Below are 23,087 nucleotides of genomic sequence, written 5' to 3' on the forward strand. Positions count from 1 at the left end.
TCCAATATCTGGGCCTTTCTGGGGTTAACTTTACATCCAATCGAGGTTAAACGTTCCAGGAGCTCGGCCAGAAGCGTAATGTGCTCTGCCTTGGTGTCTGTCTGCAGTAATAGGTCGTCCACATACTGTACCAGACATTCGGGGCGGGAAAATTTTACTAAACCATTTGCCAGCTGTCGGTGGAAAATGGAGGGGAAATTGTGGAATCCTTGTGGGAGGCATGTCCACGTATACTGCTGTGCTTTGAATGTGAAGGCAAATTTGTACTGGCACGCCTTTGCCAATGGGATTGACCAGAAGCCATTGCTAATGTCCAATACCGTGAAATATTTGGAGTGGAGTCCCTGTTTGAGCATGGTCTCGGGACTTGTTGCTACCGTGGGGGCGACTGCTGGGGTTATTTTGTTGAGCTCCCGATAATCGATGGTCAGACGCCATGATCCGTCGGGCTTTCTCACTGGCCAAATAGGAGCATTATTGGTCGAGGCTACTGTCCTAAGTACACCTTGCTCCAATAAGCTATCTATTACTTTCCCTATTTCTCCCTCTGCTTCTAGGGGAAATCTGTACTGTTTCTGTGGTCGGGGGTCAGGTCCGGTAACTTGAACTTGTCCAGTCATTCTGCCGCAGGCGTGCCGGTGACTGGCAAATGCTGTCCTGTGTTTGTTTAAAACTGCTGTCACTTGTTTGTCCATGCTTAGTGTAGTCAGGTCGAAAGAATAGTCGCCTACTGCGCTAATCCTATTCGCATACTCTCCTACTGTGAGAGTAGCGGGTGCTCTGTCTGACCTTGCCATTCGCCAGACACACTGGTTTACTGGGTCGAACGACAGGCTATGGGCATTCATAAAGTCTATTCCCAATATGTGTTCTGCTGTACGGGGAAGATTTACTAAAACGACGGGGTGTTTGGTAGAGATGTTCCTTAGCTGGATTGCTACGGGGGGCTGTAATGTGTCCCTGCTGTGAGTGACCTGTAAAACCGCTAAGTGTGATGGTGGAGGTGGTCGGCCACGTGTCTGCCTGTGCCGTGGTGGTGGAATTAATTGTGGTGTGGGACCCTCCTGTGTCCCAAAGTAACTCTATGGGCTTCCCTCTAACCTTTGCTGTGACTACCGGTCTTCCGGATTGATCCCAAAGAGTGTCACAGACCCAAGTGGGGGAGCCCGAACACCGTCAGTCCGTTCCGTCCACATTGGTCTGTCCTGACTGTATCCCTATACTATGGATCGGCTTTGCTCTATTTCTGTTCAGAGTGCCTGTCTGCTGGCCTCTCTGTGATATTTGGGGTGCATTGCATTCCTTTGCAAAATGTCCTAATTGGCCACAGTTGTAGCATTCGAGCGACTTCTGTAGAGGGCTGTTCTTCCCTTCATTTACCCATGCGGGGCTTTGGTGCGCTTTTACTGCTTGAATGTCCGCTGCAGCCTGAGCTTCCTCTGGGGTCTTTATTTTACTTTTGCCCTGAACCGATTTTTCCAGGCCCAGGACAATCTTTTCAGAACCCATTTCTCGTTATGGGCCTCCTCTGAGGGGTCGTAACTATTGCAAGCACTCTGTCCTGCATCTGTGGCATGGGAAATTATGGTGCGCGTCCATTTAACCATGTTGTCACGGTTCAAATGCGCTCGGTTTAAATCGCCGAAAACTGCGTTGAAATGGATCCACAGCCTTCCTGCAAATGCTGTGGGATGCTCTTTTGTCTGCATTTATTTAACTTCAACTGGGTCTCCTCGGTTATACCCTATTGCATCTAAAATGGAGGTGTGCATTTCCTCTAGTGTGCCTCCTCCAACGTTCTGTGGGTCGGGGAGGGCTGCTACTACAGACGGGTCTAAGCTCAGAACCGTGAGCTTAACCTGCTTTCTCTCGTCCAGGCCGTACATGGTAGCCTGCTGTTTTACTTTCGTGAAAAATTGGTGGGGGTCTGCGGTGGGGAGAAACGGAGTGATTTTCTCACACGCGTCCCTGAGTTGGGTTACAGTTAAGGGGGTGGTGTAGGTGATATCGGGTGCGCCTTCTGTGATCGCTTTCCTTTGGGTGGTGACTGGATTCATGGGTACGGGTGCTATCTGATCTGTGGGGGGTTGGGGTGCTTTCCTTTTCTGCTGCGCTGCTGGCGCACATGTTCCTTGAACATAGCGCTGCGCTGTCTCACTTAATTCTTGCCAGTCTGGGGCATTCTCCTCATCTAGCTGTGTTCCAAACGCACTTTGGAACCCATTCTGCACTGAAAGCAGCGATTGCAGCTCCGCAATCTGCTTCCTACACTTGGCATGATCCACTGTGCTTCGTCTTTGTTCTGTGGTGGCAGCATGGAGTGCTCTTAACGCTGCCTTAAGGTCAGAGCATTGCCTCTGCAATGCCTCTACCTGCTTTTCCGATTCCTCTCTTATCAGGACGGCATGTTGCACGTCTTGATAGGCTTTTTCATACTGGGTCTGGGAACTGCTCAGATGGGCTAGACATGACTGATGTGCCCTCTTGGCATCATCCACCTCGCTACCCTTCTCTGCCAGCTTCCCTCTTAGTTCCATGTTTTCCTTTTCTGTGTCCCTGACATCAACTTTGCTCATCCTATTTCTCTCTTCTAATTCTGCTCGGAGCGTCTGAACGACCTCCTCAGTGCCTCGCAACTGTGCCAAACAGGACACGATTGCCATCGGCTTGCGCGCTTTACTTAAGTTCTTTTTATGAATTTGAGAGAGGTTCTCCCACCAAGTATGTCCTATACTTCCGGGACCTGTCTCCTCATTCAAACAGAATTCGTTCCAAAGGGGCCATCCCTTTCCTTGCAGATACTTGCGGAGTTCCAGCTCCCACACGGGACACTGACCTGCTCTGCTACTGCTGGTCGCTGCGACCACAAACCGTTCTGGGTACATGAGGCGTTCCATTGCCTGCATGGCCATTTTCTCTTTCTCTCTTAATTTAGGACAGGGGATGTTGAGGTAATGTTTTACAAGACGGGTAAGGCTTTCGCTATGGTCCGCTCAAAAACTCCCGACAGTTCATCGCAACAAAAAGCTCTCAGGTTTACCTTACAACCCTGTCAGTACGCATGCACAAAACACACTTCCGAATTATCTTTATTGATTTGAACACCTTGATTACTTGTGATTTTTCCTTTTTCTTTACTCAGATTTCTAATTCAAATTTCTGGGTCCTCGACGGAGTGGGGGTGCCACTTGTAACCGCGTCCCATCAGGAAGTCGCCACTACATGTTGCTCGTTTTACTGGAGTGTGATTAACACGCCTCCGTTTAAAGGCCATGTGCTTAACACTGCTATGGCTCTGTATGTGTAATTATGCTCGGAGTCGCCAGGTGCCGTATTGAGACACCGTCACAAGTATATCAAGGTCAGGTTCAAAGTAACAAATCCGTACACCGATTAGTAAGTCCAAACGATTGGTGTTTATTATAACAAATATAATAAATACACATGCATACGCTAAAGAGACTAACTTACTTCTAATACTAAACAACTAAATACTTATCTAGACAGGAACAGGCAAGGTCAGGGAACAAGGCCTTCGTCCCGTTCTTGGTCTGCAACTTTCTGATTCGTAAAGTTGTCAAGATCTAGCAAGGTCTGGATCACGTAGCGATCGTTGTATTGGCACTTACAGTTCGATGGCTGAGGCTCAACGGCTGGTGATGAAACTGGAGTCAGGATGCGATGTAACAAGTCTGGGCCGGAGCAAACAACAGACTTGGGCCGGAGCAAGCAAGCAGACCGAACCATGTGCGGGGTCTACTCTTATAGGTCCTAGAAGTCCGTGCCCCCTTGGGGCAGTTCTTTCACCTGCCAGGTATCGATTGGGCCTCTCCCAATCGATATCTTCCAAACTCCCCAATCTGAGGGTCGTTCCTCGATGGGTGGGGCGGTCCCTACGGCTCTTTGTGTTGGTTGCTGTGGCGCCATTCTGTCTGGGCGTCTACGGAAAAGTATCCATTGATACTTAAATGTTTCTATTGTGCGGGGTCTGGATCTGGATCACCTCATTACTATGCAGATCTGTTTCCCATTTGCACCTTTGGCTGAAACTCTGCACCTGGCCAGAAACTGGTTTCTGTACGTGCAGAGTGCAAATTAGTCTTCTGCAAGCTGCTTGTCCTCACTAAGACTGTTTTTCCCTGCAGCCTTAGCAGTTCTCCATTTTGTAGCCCAGTGTCCATCTTAGATGGCTACAGAGTGAATATAATAACTAACTTAACCATTTGATCGCCCATTTTTATTGGTTTCTTGCATCTGGCACAAATCCATTTGGCAGTCAGTTGGGCAAGTACATTTCCCTCGTAGTATTAGTACCATATAGTCAATTGGCAAGCAACTTGTTTTGCGCCATATGGAAGCCAGGATTTTACAGCCCCACCGTGATGTGTCGCCTCCTGGCACATGCAGTGAGTCATTTAAATCTCTATTCAGTTAGCCGGAACCCTAATATCCTGCTGGGTGGGAAGGGCTGTAAAATCCTGCCCCTATGTCTTTCCTGTTGCAACTGATTCTATTCCCACCTGTAATAACAAAGAGATTTAAATATAGTGGGGGGAAAAGCAAGCCCCTGGTGTGCAAAAATAGGGAAAGTCCATAAAGAGGCCAACAAAATTCTTGGTATAAACTTGCACTTGACCTTAGTTTGCAGTTGTAGTGATAAATTCCTGGGCAGGTAAAATCTGATGACTGTCAGATTCTAACCTATGAAAGGAGGGTTCTTCTTTGCAACAAAGTAGCCAGGACTTCACACATGTTGTGCGATGATGTTTCATTCAGTTTGTGAACATGTCACTGATGTGCTGTGTAAAGTCTTCCAAGGCGAGACTTTCAGAACCAGATCTAAATCAGAAGAACAACTTGAGCCATATTCAAGAATGGGAATGGGTATGAAACCTTAATGGCCAGTTTAAAAGACGAGTCACACATTGAGCCCAAATACTGGACCTTATTATCAGACAGACTTTTGAGGTTGGCAATTAAGATTTCACACCCAATTTCCAGAGCACCGCGTACTGGTGAACGTGGCTCAAATTACTTCACTCATCGAATTTGAGTTTGAAGCCTCACTCAAGTCTCATCATTTATGGGCAAATCACAGGAAATTAAAATCTAATCTGTTTTTTTGTATTCTTATCTTAATATGGCTTTGTGTCCTTGCGCTGGGAGGAGCTGTTGACACTTGAGCAAGTCCTCTGAAGGGAACTGAACGCGGCAAAGGTATTAAGAGGCGGGTTGGATAATTAGAGGGACACACAAGCAGATAAATAATGAAGGACAAGTAGAAAATTTTAAACGGAGAAAAAATGCAAAAAAGTTAAAGGGAGCTGAATGGATAGACTGTCCAGCCGCACTGGCCTGACACACTTACCACGTCCGTGAAACCATACGGGAGCGAGCCATCCGCTGTCCCCTTCTCCCGGACTACCGGCTTTGTCCAAACCCAGCTACCGCGGTGAAATAAGCCAAAATAAAAGACAATCACCAGGAGCACCAGCCAAATCAGCTCCATGACTGCCCACGATAAACAAATTGTCCAGGTGGTGCTCCGTGTCCAGCCTCACCACGAAGTTCCCAAGTTCTGATAGATCCGCAGCTCCAGAGAACCGGCTGCTCCACCCCGTGTTTTTCCGCTTCTGCGGATTACCAGCATCTGTCATTAAAGGGGCAGGTCAATCATCCTCATTTCGCCGACTAAAAATCAATACACGAAAAGCAGGCGGGCGAGCGAGGAATAGACACAAAGTAAGCTTAACATAAGTTTCTGTTTTTGTTAACGTTTTAGGTTTAATTAGTTGTGACCCTGTCATAGGGGTTACCTTCTGAAGGGTATCCAGGGATGGCAATAAATGCCACACCATGCTAGCCAGCGACCCCCACACCTGAGTAATAAAGAATGGTTTGGCTGGTGACGCTCGGGAAAACCCAAGGGTTTTAGTGAAAACGTTGGAAGGCACAAGAAGGAAAGGGTGACCCAACCAAGATGGCCCACCCAGGCCACAACACCAAATAATACTAATCACATTTATTCACCTCTCCATTCACAAATCATTTCTCAGCTATCCAATTTAACGATATGATTTCAGTCAAAGTCACAAATCTCAGAAGAAAATTCACCTTAAAACAATGGGCGAAAAAGGTCCTCTTGAGTCCTGCAAGAATCTATCAATGGCCTCCTCATTTCCGACGGCGTCAACAGGGCCTCAGGATAAGCAATTCTGGCCGCTACAGGGGGCCAGCATGGCACTGGAGCAGTTCATGCCGCTCCAGCTGCAGATCCCAGCGGCAACAGGGCTCTGTGGGATCTGCATGCGCAGTGGCACCGGCGCCAATGCGCACATGCGCAGTGGCTTCCTTCAATACGCCGGACCCGACGCAATATGGCGCAGGACTACAGAGGCCGGCCCGGAAGAAAGGAGGCTCCCAGCCAGAGAGGCCGGCCCGCCAATTGGTGAGCTCCGATCGCGGGCCAGGCCATGTCGGAGCCATCCCCCCCCCCCCCCCCCCCCCTCAGGCCGCACCCCGGCCCTTCCACGTCGAGTTCCTGCTGGCTGAGAGCAGGTGTGGACGGCGCCGGCGGGACTCGGCGTTTTTACGACAGCCGCTCGGCCCATCCCGGGCCGAGAATTGGCGGGCCGGCCACGTAGGGTGGACCCCGACCGGCGCCGCGCCAACCACGCCAGATCGGCCCCGGGCTGAGAGAATCCCACCCACAATGTCCGCTTCCATATGTATGCTGAAAACAGGCAGCTCTACCTCACCACTATCTCGCAACTCCTCCATCGCCCCTAAATGGTCACATTGCTTCTTCTATATCAATTTCTGGATGAGCAGAAATTTCTTCCAACTGAGAACGCTGAAGCCATTGTCTTTGCCCCCCACCCACCCATCTCAATTCCTGATGCTACCCTTCTCCAAATTCCTGATGCTACCCTTCTTCTGTCTGAGACGGAGCCAGACTGAATGGAACCGTGATATTATATTCTTTTAAGATGAGTTTCTGACCACAGCTTCACACCACCACCAAGGCCACCCACTTCCAATTCCATACCATAGACTGATGTGGTTAGCAGTAGTGGTTAGCACTGTTGCCTCACAGCGCCAGGGATCTAGGTTTGATTCCGGCCGTGGGTGACTGTGTGGAGTCTGCACATTCTCTCCGTGTCTGTGTGTGCTTCCTTTGGGTGCTCCAGTTTCCTCTCAAAGTCCAAAGATGTACAGGTTAGGTGTATTGGCCATTCTAAATTGCCCCTAAGTATACAAAGGTTAAATGGGGTTACACGTATTGGGGGTTTATGGGCATATTGGAGGAATTTGGCGGGTTCTTGGGATATAAATTGAATATGAGGAAGAGCAAGGTTTTCCAGGTTCAAGCGAGGGGGCAAGAGAAGAGGCTGGGGGAGTTGCTGTTTAGAGTGGTGGGGGGGAGCTTTCGATATCTGGGTATTTTGGTGGCGCGGGCTTGGGAGCAGCTGTGCAAGCTGAATCTGGCTCGGTTGGTGGAACAGATGAAGGGGGATTTTAGGAGGTGGGATGTGCTCCCGCTGTCGTTGGCAGGACGGCTGCAGTCGGTGAAGGTGATGGTTCTCCCGAGTTCTTGTTTGTGTTCCAGAATCTCCCGATCTTTATACCTAAGGCTTTTTTTAGGAGGGTGAATGCACTGATTTCGGGGTTTGTTTGGGCGGGTAAAGCTCGGGTGAAGAAGGTGCTGCTGGAGTGGAGTCGGTGGAGGGGGTTAGCCCTTCCAAATTTAATGGACTACCATTGGGTAGCAAATTTAGCCATGGTGAGGAAGTGGGTAGTGGGGCAGGGGTCGGTATGGGAGCGGATGGAAGCAGCCTCGTGTAAAGACTTGGGTTTGGGAGCATTTTTGATGGCACCTTTACCGTTCTCGTCAGACAGATACTCCACAAGCCCGATAGTGGTGGCGGCCCTGAGGGTGTGGGGGCAGTGGCGGCAGCACTGAGGCTGAAGGGGGCCTCGATTTGAGCACCGATCTGTGGGAATCATAATTTTTTCCCGCAGGGGCTGGACGGGAGGGGGGGGAGGGGTTCGGTGGTGGTAACAGGCAGGGATTGTGTGGTTTGTGGATCTATTCATTGGGGGCAGCTTCTCGAGCTTGGAGTGGCTGGTTCCCCAACCTGAGGAACCATCTACATCTATCCTCTTTATCCCTTTAAGTATTTTGCATGTTTCAATAAGATAACTCGACAGAATACAGACCCAATTTGCCCAATCTCTCTTCATAAACCAGTTCCGCCATCCCTGAAACAAATCTGGTGAAACTTTGTTACACTCCCTCTACGGCAATAATATCCTTCCTGAGGCTGCTGTACTCAAACCCTCTTGCGCTAAAGGCCAACAAACCATTATCCTTAGCAATAGCCTGCTGCACCTGTATGTTAGCCTTCAGTGACTTGTTGACAAGGACCCCGAGGTCCCTTTGTACATCTACACTTCTTAATCTCTTACCATTTCAGAAATGCTCGTGCATCTGTTCCTCCTGCCAAAGTGGATAACCTCACATTTTTCCACATTATATTCCATCTGACATGTTCTTGTCCACTCACTAAGTCTGTCCAAATCCTCCTGTAGCCGCTTTACATTTTCCTCACAACGCACATTGCCATCAAGCTTTCGGTCATCTGCGAATTTGGAAATATTACATTTGGCCTCCACATTCATATCATTGATATAAATATATATATATATATATATATAGTGAACAACCGGGACAAGAGTACTGATCCCTGTAGTACCCCACTAGTTCCAGCCTGCCAATGCGAGAATGACGCTTTTATTCCTCCTCTCTGTTTTCTGGCTGTTTACCAATCCTTAACCCATACCTTTATATTACCTCTTACCCCACGTGCTTCAGTTTTGCTAACCAATCTCCTGTGAGGAATTTTATTAAAAACCTTCTGAAAATTCAAGTATACTACATCCACCCACTCCCCTTGATTGATTCTGTAAGTAACATCCTCAAAAAATTCTAACAAGTTTGACAAACATGGTTTCCCACTCATAAATTCATGTTGAATATACCCAGTCAGACCATTATTATACAAGTGTCCATTTATCACATCCTTTACGATAGATTCTAGCATTTTCCCTACCACTGATGTAAGGCTAACAGGTCTGTAGTTCTCTATTTTCTCTCTCCCTTCGTTTTTACATTGTGGGGCGACATTTGCCACCTTCCAATCTGCAGCAACTATTCCAGAATATGTAGAATTTTGAAAGATTAACCCCCACGAATCCACTATCTCCGTAGCAACCTCTTTCAACATTCTGGGTCATAGGTCATCAGGTCCTGGGGACTTAACAACCATCAATCCCATTATTTACTAATACAAATTTCCTTCAATTTCTCATTCCCCCTCGTCCTTGGATCTCTAATTCTGGGAGATTTGTTGTATCTTCCACAGCAAAGGCAGACACAAAGTAATGATTTAGCATCTCTGTCATTTCTCTATTTCCCTATTATAAATTCTCCTGACTCTGCCTGTCATGGACTCACATTTGTCTTTGCCAAATGTTTCCTTTTTATGTACATATAGAAGCTTCACAGTCTCTTGTGCTTTTTTTGCTAGTTTACATTCATACTCAATTCTCCTTTCCTTTATCAGTGTCTTGGTCCTCCTTTGCTTTATTCTAAAATCCTCCAATATTCATATCTACTGCGATTTCTGGAAACTTTATAAACCTTTTCTTTTAATCTTGTACAATCTATAACTTGCTTCGTTAACCATGGCTGACTGACTTTTCTTTTGGGGGTTTTGTGCTTTAAATGCATGTATAATTGCTGTAAACTATGTAATAATATGTAATAATTCTTCAAAGACTGCCCATTGCCTGTGGTCTGTCATACCTTTTCATGTATTTTCCCAATCCACCTCAGCCATTTTACCCTTCATAATTTCCTTCTTTCAAATTTAATACCCTGGCTTCAGATTGAACTACTTCACTTTCAAACATATTTCGATCATATTGTGGTCACATATCCCCAAAGTTTCTTCAACAGCAAGGTTACTAATCAAGCCTTTTTCGTTATATAATACTAGATCTAAAATAGCCCATTCTCTACATACTGCTCCAGAAAACCATCCCTGACACTGTCCAGAAATTCATCTTCCACACCATTAGTATTCATCAGGTTTACACAGTCAACATGCAGATTGAAGTCACCACGATTTCTGTAGTACCCATACTACATTGTTCTCTAATCTCCTAATTGATACTATTCCCCACACTACCACTACTGTTTGGTGGCTGCTAAACAACTCTTACCAATGTTTCGGAACAAAATAAAAACAGAAAATGCTGGAAAAACTCATCAGGTCTAGCAGCATCATTGACAAGAGGAAATGAGTTAACATTTCGAGTCCATATGACTCTTCTTCAGAGTCAACAAATGTTTATTGCCCCTTGCTATTTCTTAGCTCCAGCCAAACAAATTCCACATTTTGTTCTTCCGATGCGAGATCCTCCCTTGCTAATGTACTGATCCCACACCTTATTGTCAGCGCAACCCCATCTCCTTCTCCTTTTTCCCTGTCCTCCCGAAATGTTGATTATGCTTGAATATTCAGTTCCATGCCTTGGTTACCCTGCAGCCACATTTCCGTAATGGCAATTAAATCATATCTATTTATGACTTTAAATCATTTACTTTATTACAAAAGCTGTGTGCATTCAGGTAGAGTGCCTGTAACTTATCTTTTTGATATTATTCCATGTTCTAGGTTTAGTTGATGCTCAATTTCATTTTGCCTGCCTTCTAATTTCACGAGCCACTTTTCTACTTCCCAACTTAAAATAAATTTTCTCGACTGAAAGAGAGTATTTATGCTGACTGAAGAATCTAAAACACGGGGGATCAGTCTCATGGTAGGGGCCAAACATTTAAGACTAAGGTGAGGAAATATTTCTTCACTCAGAGGGTTGTGAATATTTGGAATTGCCTACCCCAGATGGCTGCAGATGTTTCATCTTTGAATATATTTAAGGCTTGGATAGATTTTTGATCTCTCAGAAAATCAAGGAATGTAGGGAGTGGACGGAAAAGTAAAGTTAAAGCCCCGGATCAGCCATGATTGTATTGAATAATAGGCAGGTGTGACAGGCCATATGGTCTACTCCTGCTCCTACCTCTTGATTTCCTGTATTCTTAACTTTAGATATGTTATCTCTGGAACTCCCTCTCACAGCATCAAGTAATACCTTATGTTCAACAACAGCATAGACTGAAGCAGATGTGCCCAAATGTAGCAAGACCAGGACAATATTCGGGCTCGGGCAGCACGGTAGCACAGTGGTTAGCCTAGTTGCTTCACAGCGCCAGGGTCCCAGGTTCGATTCCCGGCTTGGGTCACTGTCTGCGGAGTCTGCACGTTCTCCCCGTGTCTACGTGGGTTTCCTCCGGGTGCTCCGGTTTCCTCCCACTAGTCCCGAAAGACGCACTATTAGGTGAATTGGACATTCTGTGTACCCGAACAGGTGCCGAAATGTGGCAACTAGGGGCTTTTCACTGTAACTTTGTTGCAGTGCTAATGTAAGCCTACTTGTGACAATAAAGAAAATTTTAAAAAAGAATTAAGATAGGTGGCGAGTAGCATTTGCTCCACAACAAGAGAGAATCCATGCATCTCCCTTTGACACTCAATGGGGGCAATTCTCCGAGCCCCACGCCGGGCCGGAGAATCGCCGCAACCGCGCAATGACGCCCCGACACAGCGCAGCACAGATTCTCCGAGGTGCGGAGAATTCAGCGCCATTTGCGCTGGCGTGCTTGGCGTGACGTTGGCCGTGGGCCGCTGGAATCGGCGGGGCCGCCGATTCTCCGGCCAAATTGGCCAAGTGGCCGCTCCGATATGACAGAGTCCCGCCGGCGCCGTTCATCCCTGGTCGCTGCCGGCAGGAACTCTGCGCGAACGGTCAGGGGGTGGCCTGTAAGGGGGGGGGGGGGTGGCTCCTTCACCGGGGGGGCCTCCGATGGTGTCTGGCCCGTGATCAGGGCCCACCGATCAGCGGGCCGGCCTCTCACCCCCCGGGCCTACCTCCTGGCGCGGCTGGTCCCTGTACACTGATCCCATGATTCCAGGTTGGCGTGGCCCAACTGCGCATGCGTGGGTTGGCACCGCGTAAGGAGGCTGGAGCGGCGTGAACCGCTCCAGTGCCGTGCTGGTCTCCTGTGGGGGCCAGAATCGTATGTAACCGTGCCCGGTTTGCGCTGTCATGAAATGCAACGGCGTTCACGACGGCGCAAACTCTTGGGCCCAATATTGGAGAATCGCCCCCTATGTCTTACCATCGCTGAAACCACCACTACCAACATCCTGGGCATTACCATTGACCAGAAACTGAAACTAACCATAAACATAATGTAGCTACAAGAGCAGGTCAGAGGCTTGGAATTCTGCAGCGAATAACTCATCTCCTTACTCCCCAAAGTCTGTCCAAAGGCACAAGTCAGGAGTGTGGCAAAATGCTCTCCAATTGCCCGGATGAGTGCAGCTCCAACAACACTGAAGAAGCTCGTCACCACCCAGGAAAAAGCAGTCCACTTGATTGGCACACCATCCACTACTTTTAAGATTCAACCCCTCCACCAACACGCACATTAGCAGCAATGTATCCACAAGATGTACTGCAGCAACTCACCAAGGCTCTTTCAACAGCACTTTTCAAACCTGCAACCTCTACCATCTAGAAGGAGAAGGGCAGCAGATGTTTGGGAACACCACTCCTGCAAGTTCCCTTTCCAAGCCACACACCATCCATATGTCGCAGTTCCTTTATTGTTGCTGGGTCAAAATCCTAGAACTCCCTTTCTAACAGCACTGTTGGTGTACCTACAGCGCATGGACTGCAAAGGCAATTAGGGATGGGCAAAATGCTGGCCTAGACAGAAACACATATCCCATGAAATAATTTTAAAAGTATACTTTTAACATAAACAGCTGGCAATCCAAATTAAAATAAAAACATATTGGGCGCAGTTTAATAGCCTCGTCGCGCCAGACCTGGTGACGTGCCAAGGCCATTGAATCTCGCAAGACGTCTCTTGCAAGATTCATGACACTCAACATATCTCCTGAGCTTCAATGAAATGGCTAATTTAAATATGTCTGCACCGTATTGTCCAAGGGCCTGGAAACTAAGGGCCCTACCTGGGAGACCTCACCAGGGCGCTGTTTAGTACTGGCCCACACAAACAAGAACCAGGTGTAACAGCACCTTGGGGGGGGGGGTCTCTTAGGCTGTTGGAGATCCCTGGGTAGTCGGGTTCTGGGCAGGTTGGTACCCTGGAACTCACATTGGCGCCTGGGCACCTTGGCACTGTCAGCCTGGCATATTGGCACTGCCACCCGGGCACCCTGGTAATGCTACCTTGGCATTGCCAAGGTGCCAGGCTGGCAATGCCCAAGTGCCTGGGTGCCAGATTGCCTGGGCCAGGGGTTGGGCCCAGAGTTGCCTTTCCCTTAAGAGGTGGGGTGAGGGGGGTCGAGGACCCTGTAAGAGATGAGTTGAGTGCAGTAGGGTATCCAGAGGCCACGGTAGAGTGGTTGAGGAGGGGGGGTCAAACGATCAGGGCTCGCCAGTACAGGAAATGATATGAGTGCAACCTCGATGGCACATTTTCGCCAAGGTCAAAAAAACCGGCAATATGCCGTTAAAAAGCCGTGTCTTTGTGGGACACCGAGAAACACCCCTCTAAATGCGTCCGAAACGGGACTCTGTTTTTGTCCGTTAAATCGCATATAAATACTACGGGCGGGATTCCCTGATCCCCCGCCGGGTTGGAGAATCCTTGGGGGGGGGGTGGTATGAATCCCGCCCCGCCACTCCGACGCCAGCTGCCGTATTCTCCGGTGCTGGTTTTCGGGCGGGGATTACGCCACGTCGGTCGGGGGCCGTTGGCAGCAGCCCCCCCGACAATTATCCGGGCCTCGGTGGGCCGAGCGGCCGTCAGTTTCTGGCCAGTCCCGCTGGCGTGGATTGGACATGGTCCCACCTGGCGGTACCTGGCAGGAATGTTGGCTGGTGCAGTCCTCGGGGGGGGGGGGGGGGGGGGGGGGGCGGGGGTTCCGAGCCCGGTGGGGTGAGGGGAGGGGGGGTGCCATGGTGGCCTGGCCCGCGATCGGGGCCCACCGATCTGCAGGCAGGCCTGTGCCGTGGGGGGCACTTCTTCCTTCAGCACCGGCCCCTGGAGGCTCCGCCATGGCAGGCGCAGAGAAGATACCCCCCTGCGCATGCGCCAGAATACGCCAGCCGGTGTGCGCATGCGCTGAACCACGCTGGCGGTTCTGTGCATGCGCTAACTCACGCAGTCCCTTCGGCGCCGGCTGGCGTGGCGACAACCCATCCGGCGCCGGACTAGCCTCCGGACTTACGGAGAATTACGCTACTTCCGGTCGGCCCGACACCGGAGTGATTTGCGCCGTTTTTTCCGCCAGCATAGGGCCACCTTGCTGATTCGGGAGAATCCCGCCCAACAAATGAGAAACAAATACACAGCAGGCAAGTATTACTTCTTGAGAAAAGAAAGTTTCATGTTTTGAACAGAAGCCTTTTTGAGAAGAAATGTTCCAAAGAAGGATTCTGTCTTTAAACATTAACTTATATTTTCTCTCCAATGGTATCAGAGTGAGACCAGTTGCATAGCAGTTGTGAGTTTCTTGCTTATGAACTATTAATACACTCTGGACAACTCAGTGAGTCTGAGGTGCAGCTGCTGCCAGAATCAGCTGATACAGGAGGAAAAGTGAGGTTCCTGTTGCAAAGGAGCTAAAGATTTTGAATATAGATTTCTGAAAATGGGAAATACTTTTAAAGGGTTTCATTTTTACAATTCTCTGCTGCAGTAGTTGCTTCTCATGTTTCTGCTAAGGTCACGCTCCAGGCAAATTTTCCACCCAGCCTTTTATTAGCACTTAGGGCTACTCAGAATAGCAATGGTATTCCCAATAGGCAGATTCTATTGAACCATTACCATGGAAGAGTAGCAGCACCAGAAGTTGGAACAAAGGAGACTCAGGCAACATTTACTGAACCATAGAATCCCAACAGTACAGAAGGAGGCCATTCAGCCCATCGAGTCTACACCAACCACCCGAAAGAACACCCCATGTGGGTTTTGCTTAATGGGAGCATCGTGGACGAATTTCACTTGCAAGAAAATAGAGTAACCTAAGGTACAGCTAGAAGTTGGGGAGTGTGTGCCAATTCTCATGAAGTAAGAGATGTGTAGGTAGAAGCTTGTTAAAGTGCAGGAAGGGGTATCAGGGTCATAAATATATGCAATTGCTGGGTTCAAGATGCCAAATTAGACTCTCCATTATCGGAGAGAATTGTGGAAGTGTTGCTTTAAGAGAGTGAACTCTGTGCTGGATCTCAGGGTGGGCAAGGAAGAAAAGAAAAATGGGTCCGCTAAGGCAGAAATTGTAGTAATGGTTTCAAAGGGAGAAATCACTTTGCTTCTAGTATGTCCTTTATTTTTTTTATATAAATTTAGAGCACCAAATTCTTTTTTCCAGTTAAGGGGCAATTTAGCGTGGCCAATTCACCTCCCTGCTCATCTTTTTGGGTTGTGGGGGTGAGACCCACGCAGACACAGGGAGAATGTGCAAATTCCACATGGCCAGTGACCCAGAGCCGGGATGGGACCCTGGTCCTCGGCGCCATGAGGCAGCAGTGTAGTATGTCCTTTATACCTTAATATTTTCTTCAATATTTTCTTGTCTAATGCCTACCCATGGTGAAAGTATGGTGCATATGTCATCTATGACCTAATCTTATGCTCCTTCTAAATTATAATTTATAAGAGGAATAATTGGCAGCTGATTGATGGAGACGTGACATTGGTGTGGCCATGGGTGCACACTGAAAATGATTGCAACGGCTCATGTTAATTGGAGAATTAAAAATTAAATGATTTACAGAGTTCACAGATAGATAAGTGCATTTCAATGGAGATTCCAAAATGAATATCATTCATGTCAGAATCTAAAGAAACCAGGTCAAAGAATACACAAATGAACAGTGTACAAAAAAATTCAAGCGCTACAAGATGTTTTGATTCTTATGAACAGCTATTTATCAAGAAATATGTATTTAATAGATAGATATATAATTATCAATTTTACACATTTGATGTTTGAAATACAATTTGCACTTAACATAATGTTAACAATTTTTTGTTACAAAATCATTACATGTTCTTGTTACAGTTCCTTGAAGTCCAACTTTCAAATATAAGTGCAAGGAAACAGTTTCATCATCGCAGCTGCCAATCTCGGTTACAGCTACACATGGCTCTAAGTTCTCAATCTTACTTGCTTTTTCTCTAGCTAACTAGACAATGTAAGAACCACAATTTCACTATCTGATCACATATTTTAAATGTGTGTCATCCTATCAAATAGGATAAATGTAATTCTGTTATCTGGTTGCTTAGTTTATCTTCCAATTCAGCTCATCTAATTGTGGTATCCATTGTAATTTATTCTGCTGTACAGTACAGGTCATTAAATGTCAATCTTAAGAAACATAAATAAAAAGAACAGGCATTGCATGTAATATAAACTCTAGTTGAAAGTGATGGACTAATTTCAATTTGATAGTATTTGTTATTGCTGCCTCATCAATCTTACAAATGCCACACAGTTCCATTAACATTGTCTCATTGATGTCAAACCCTTCCATTAGTAAATCATCATTAATGTTAAAATGCTTTATTGTGGTTGTCTCACCGATCTCACGTTATACCATTACAGTTGTCAAACTGCTTCAACATCAGACTCACATTGAAGGAATACCACTGCTAGCCTTGTAATGTTCTGCCGCTCGATCACACTGTCATTAGCTATTATTGGGTTTCACCTTCCCTTTTGTCAATGTTAGGTTGTTTTATTCTCGCCGAATCATTTTTGTATCACCACTGTCTCATCAATATAATACATTAGACTGCTACTAAGCAATCATTTGTTATTATTACATCCAAAAAATATTTCTGTTTTTCTTCTTAGGCAGTGTTGAGGATGACTTTCTTCCACTCTGGTTTTATGGATCATGTAGTGCTTGAAAGTTTGGGTAGATGGGTTGTTTGGAGGTTTGGGCGCTCCCTCCTATACCTTGACTTTGTCTATGTTCCCACTGACATCTCTCAATGTGTTCAGTGCCTCCCCAATGAGCATTTCCCATTAGTTTGGCCATATGCCAAGACCTCCCATGAATCAGCTAGAACGTTTGACCTCTTCAGAGATGCTTTGAGAGTCTCCCTCAAGGGTTTATGCAGTCTTTCTGGGTGTCCCCTGCTGCAACCAAGTTCCAAGTAGAGCAGTTGCTTCAGGAACCTATTGTTAGACACAAACGACGTGTCCCACCCTGCAGAACTGGTTTAGCATGATTAGTGCCACAATGCTGGGCATGTTGGCTGTAACCTTCCTGCTGGACCACCCTTCTTGCCAATGGATTTAGAGGATTTAGTAAACACTGCTGGTAGTGCTTCTCCAGTGCTTTGAGGTGCCTTCTGTAGGTTGGCCAAGTCTCTGAACCAACCAACCACAGTTTATGGCCATTCTCGACCTCACAAAAGCCTTTGACTCTCAATCACAAAGACTTATGGAATATCCATTCTCACCATCCTCCACCAACTCCACAATGACATGCAAGCTACAATCCTCACCAATGGAACCCTCACAAACCCTATCTCACTCAAAACTGCAGTCAAACAAGGCTGTGTCATTGCACCAACTTGCTTCATTTTCTTTGCTGAAATACTGTACCTCACCTCCAGCAAATTACCTCCAGGCATGAAGTTAATCTTCAGAACAGATGGGAAACTTCATATATTTCTACTGCACACATCTCACCATGATATTTTATTTATAGCTCTCTTTATATTTCATTCTTTTTTCATTTTCTCTCCACCTTTCTGGATGTCACTGACTGCTGATTATAGGTTTATAATGTGAGTTCTATTTTGCTATCGTGGGTATTAATTTACAGTACTACCATTATCTTACAACTTCTATAACTTTCTATTATTAATGCTCCAATGTATGACATAATATCCTATTTTCGCTATTACCCATTCATACTACCTATTGTCCATATAATCATAACATCAAATGCCTAACACCGTATCACATTACTGTCTTTGCGTCAGCAAGTTAAAGGCAGCATTAGCCTTAATACTGGAAGTGAAAGATAATTTGATACAAGCAGCAGTATAGTGCTTGTTTTTACCAAACTTCAGCATCGCAGTTAGATGTCTTTCAATTCTTAAAAACAGGAAATGGCTGTCAACTCCAGAGAGTTAGTTTTTTTTTTAATATCAGAGTCATCTATCAGTGTGTTCCCCGTCCTTTCTCTCTCCAGAAACACCATTGTCTCTTGAACCACTTTATGCTGTCTATTTCAGTGGCTTTCCTTGGCAACTTACTCCACAACACTATTACCCTGAGGATGAAAAAGTTCATACTTCTCATTCTTATCTTCCGATTTATTTAACTTGTGCCTTCTCCTTTGCCATTTCGATTCATAATGTTGAAGACTTCAATTTGATTTTATTAAAGTTTCCCTTCTGCGCAAAGAAAGCAAGTTCAATCTCTCTGGCTTCTCCTCATAACTTAAATTCCTGACACCCAGTGTCAACTTGGTTGCTTTCTACTTTTCCAACAATAAAATCCATTCTGTAGTGTTAAACTACAATGTAATTAAACATGTGTAACATGATGCAATAATCACAGAGATGCAATACGATAGCATGTTACCACTAGTGACATTGTTTACTTCCAGAACCATATTCCTACTTAATTTAATAGACCTCGCGTCTGACAAAATTTAAAACTGCAACAGACTTTCCATATGATTGGTGTAATTGTCATGTTAATGCAAAATAAATAATCTGTGTTTGCAGCAGTGATGTTGCATAGGGATAACCCATTGTTGTAACAGTGCGAATTTCCTTGAAAGATTCTGAAAGGTTCTTTGTGCTGTCATCAACTTCTCCAACATTGTTTTTGATAGTTCGTGACTCCTTCTCTAATTCCTTGGGTTTGTTGAAATATATTGACCCAGAATATAATTTTGAAAACATACAGATGTTTGTGCAATCACAACTTTAATGACCTTTCAAGTACACAAGATTCTTTAGCTTTTGTTATATGGCAACTGTTGAAAGAATGCAGTTGTTAAATTGTGCATCCATAGGCCATTCTGTTTCACCTTGTTGTTTTCTTTCTGATTTTATTTCCTGTACCTTATTCTGTAGCATTTCTAGGCTTGCATTCATTTAAAAAAAAATAATGTGTATCTCATTTTATAGAAAATCCAGGGATTGGCCGGCCATGATAAAACTATTCTCCTAATGTACCTCAGTTTTGGCAATGCTTCAATGTCCTGAATTGTCATTTGGGTAGTTTTCTAGGTGTAATATTGAGTTCTAATTTTTGATACAGACAGCAACAGCATAACTTACATTTTGCACCAACAGCAATTCACAAAAGTGCTGGGACTATTTGAAAATATTGCACTGTTAAGAATTTATAGCATTATCTACAATGGTGCCATCAACAAGGTTTCTTGAATTTATTGAAGTGTTGGAGGACATTTCTTCTGTTTTTCTGGCATATTCTTTGCTACCATCCAATGACTCAAGAGTTCCTGATCCATTGTTTCCCATTATCTTGCACCGCGTGTCATTTCCTGTATCGCAATTCTGAAGAGGGATCAAAACATTGTGCTTCATCAAAAAATCATCGCTATATTTGGCTTCCACTGAATTTCGCCTCCTCATGCTCCTGCTAACAGTTGCATATCTTCCAGTTTCCTCAAAACTTAGGGATAAGGTGACAGTTCCGCTGCCAAAACTGACCTTCTGCTTACTGCACCTTGGTATCTCCATGGTGATTGGTTCATCATGGGCGTTTCTGCTACAGATTGAAGATGATGGAGAAGAGACAGTTGAACCACCAATACTATTGGACCTCTTACGGGATAAGGTACTGCGTCGCAAAGTTGCCCTGGCTGCTACTTTAAAAGCATGGGCAGCTGTACTACATCTCACTTCTTCAATGGTATTTCTTGATGGTTTAAACAAAATTATATAGCATTTGTTAAAATAAATGCATCCAAGCAACCCAAAACTTGATGCAAGTATGGCAATGACTTCAACAGCTGAAACAAATTTCCCGTAAGTGCTCACATAAGCAGGGATGAATGAGATCCAGACTATGAAAAATATCAGCATGCTGAAAGTAATAAATTTGGCCTCGTTGAAATTCTCTGGGAGTTTGCGAGACTTAAAGGCAAAAAAGAAGCAAATGGCAGCAAGGAGGCATGTGTAACCGATGAGAAACCCAAGCGCCATCAGAGAACCTTCATCACACGTAATAAAATTATTTCATCTTCTAGTTCATGGTTTCTGTAGCTTGAAGGGGGTGCTGTATAAAGCCAGATGACACAAGTAACTATTTGCACAAGAATACAGAGGAAAACCAGTAAGAATTGCAAATTGAGGCCCACCCACTTTCGATGAAGGCTGGTTGGGATCTTTGCCTCGAAGACTAATAGTACGCGATTCGTTTTCACCAGAATGCAAGAAATGCACAGCACAAAGCTGATTCCAAACGCAGGCTGACGCAATCTACAAGTCCAATCTCTTGGTTCTCCAATAAAAATCAATGAGCTGGAAAAGCAGCAGATTAAGGAGAAGAGGAGGAGATAGGACAGTTCTCTGTTAGTGGCTTTCACAATAGGAGTATTTCTGAACTTAATGAATACGCCCAAAACAAAGGAAGTCATCAGTATTCCTAGAATGGCAAATATTGTCAGAGCAATTCCAAAAGGTTCAGTCCATGATAGGTATTCAATCTCCTTGGCAATGCATGATGTATGATTCTCATTTGACCAAAAATCATTGGGACACTTTGTGCATGCACTTGCATCTAAAGGAGAAAACACAGTAAACAATGAATCAAGTATAGTCAATTATTTCTTTGGTGCAAATAGGCCTTCAAAGCATTAGCTCTTTACTCAATGAAAGTGAGTAATCATTCTATACTGCCTTATTTCCGTTCAAAGACATTATTGCCACTTTATTATTAGTTTTCTTACTTCCTAGTTGGGCTTTAAGAATGATGAATATTATATTATTACATTTTCAACATCTAATGTAGTTTGTTCACTAACAACCTTTTGCATCTCAGTAGTATCAGTCACCTTCTCCCCACTACTTATATTCTAACCTATATGAGGCTGTGCTCAGCTATCGGCCAGGATTCTCCATTTGAGAGACTCAGTGCTGATGACGGGACTGAATCGCGAAGTTCTACGCTGATGAAAGCGGTGCCGGTCCCGGAGTGATTCAGGACACTTTAATGGGCTAGTACCGATGTCACATTGATCTAGTGCAATTCCACACCACATCGGCGTCTGATTCACTGGGGTCAGACTCAACACAGGAGAGCCTGCCAGGCTGCAGCCGCATATAAGCACCCCACTCCCCATACACATTCCAGTCAAGGTGATGCCACCCGAAGAGTGACCCTGGGATTCGCAGATACGGATCTGGAGACATTGCTGAATGGTGTGGTCGTGGGACTCTGACCCCCCACCCGTCCCTGCCAGCAAGGGTACCTGTGGCTGGCACCGTCCTGCACTCTGCCATGGTATCTACTCTGGGTGTCCCGCCAGTAGGGCTGCGTCTCGCTGTGGGGGGGGTGGGGGGGGGGGGGGGGAGCAGAGTCTGTGGGCTCCTCGGGGGACTGCCCTCGGGGAGGCATCCATACAGCCGGTGGCGCTCTGCCTAACTACGGGCCATGGTGGGAGGTCAGTGGAGTGCGCTGCAATATGGCTGCTTGCAGGCCACAGCAATGAAATGTTGGTCCGTGCCTGAACATGCTGGCCCTGGCGGTCACCCCGATTCCACTGTACATCCCCCGGCTGCCACTCAGTGCTCTCCCCAGCCCTGGCAGTCACCCCTCCCCCTAGCTAGCAGCCGGACTGGCAGCCCACGGTTGCGGCTTGGGAACATGTCCTACCTCCTCTCTCTTGCCCTCAGCAGTCTTGGCACCTAGTTCCCAATTTTAAATACCAAAAGTGAACCTCGCCTTTGGTGATTCCTCCTGGTGGAGGCGGAACATCGCTGGAGGCCCGGAGAATGCAGGGGCGGTCCCAATAATGATATGCCGACGGCGTTTACTGTTCAATTTGCATGCCCAGGCCGGTGTTTAACGGAGAACACATTCACACCGCTGTCGAGACACCGGAACATGGCATTCTTTGCGGCACCCGGCGCCGATCTTGATATTCAGCTGACGCGATTCCCCGCCCAATCGCAATTCTGGTGTCGCTGGAAGGAGAGTTCCACCGATCATGCCTGACCTCAACAATCTCCAATAGGTCTGCTGGTGGGTCACTCAGCCATCTACAGCCCCGCATTAATATGACATTTGTTGGGCCTTAGGCATTAATGGGCCAGTCAAGCTGTTGCTTCCCGATTTATACCTACAGGCTGCCCAATCTCCTTCAAATGTACCAGGTTATCTTTGCATTGATGTAAGGCAGGTCAATTGTAATATTTTCATTTTAGTTTCTATATTTCTGGAGGCAGAACTCTCAGAGATTTGGACTTGCATGTTCTATATCAACCTCTATTACAAGCATATCCAAGAAAACAGGCAGTATAGCTTACCACTTTCATCACTAAATTCTCCTTCTGCACATGCTACACACTCAAAGCAGCAGGTGCGTTCCCCTTCAATTATCCCCTTCCTGGTGCCTGGCACACAATCACGACTGCAGTTAGAAAAAGGGACCTGGAAAGGTAAATACAATTTTTCAAAGTTAAAACTTTGATTGAATTGTTTCATTAAAATCTTTAGAGTTGAATTTGCGGTTAGTGAGTGGGAGATCTTCCACATAAATTCATTCTCAATGTTTCTATTCCTCCTTGTTACATTACTTAATATTTCATTTCACTCAAGAAATTCTTCAATTGAAAAGATTTCTGAAATATAGCTTTATAGCTGCACGGTGGCACCGTGGGTAGCACTGCTGTCTCACAGTGTGAGGGACCTGGA

The 23,087-nt window shown here is 46.0% G+C and overlaps 2 protein-coding genes across 2 annotated transcripts in view; both read right to left on the reverse strand.

Moving 5' to 3' along the window:
* The window catches only part of LOC119968936 (fatty acid amide hydrolase-like), a 101,377-nt gene extending 95,753 nt beyond the window's left edge, over nucleotides 1-5,624 (reverse strand). Inside the window, exon 1 of the mRNA XM_038801949.1 lies at nucleotides 5,369-5,624. Within this exon, the coding sequence (XP_038657877.1) occupies nucleotides 5,369-5,509 (141 nt within the window). The 5' untranslated portion in view covers nucleotides 5,510-5,624. The remainder of the gene's footprint in view (nucleotides 1-5,368) is intronic.
* Nucleotides 5,625-16,072: 10,448 nt separating this feature from the next.
* The window catches only part of LOC119968937 (extracellular calcium-sensing receptor-like), a 103,065-nt gene continuing 96,050 nt past the window's right edge, over nucleotides 16,073-23,087 (reverse strand). Inside the window, 3 exon segments of the mRNA XM_038801950.1 lie at nucleotides 16,073-20,403; nucleotides 20,406-20,951; nucleotides 22,700-22,823. Coding sequence (XP_038657878.1) covers nucleotides 19,541-20,403; nucleotides 20,406-20,951; nucleotides 22,700-22,823 — 1,533 coding nt within the window. The 3' untranslated portion in view covers nucleotides 16,073-19,540.

Source organism: Scyliorhinus canicula, chromosome 7 (assembly GCF_902713615.1).
Source record: "Scyliorhinus canicula chromosome 7, sScyCan1.1, whole genome shotgun sequence".
In the NCBI taxonomy this organism is placed as follows: domain Eukaryota; kingdom Metazoa; phylum Chordata; class Chondrichthyes; order Carcharhiniformes; family Scyliorhinidae; genus Scyliorhinus; species Scyliorhinus canicula.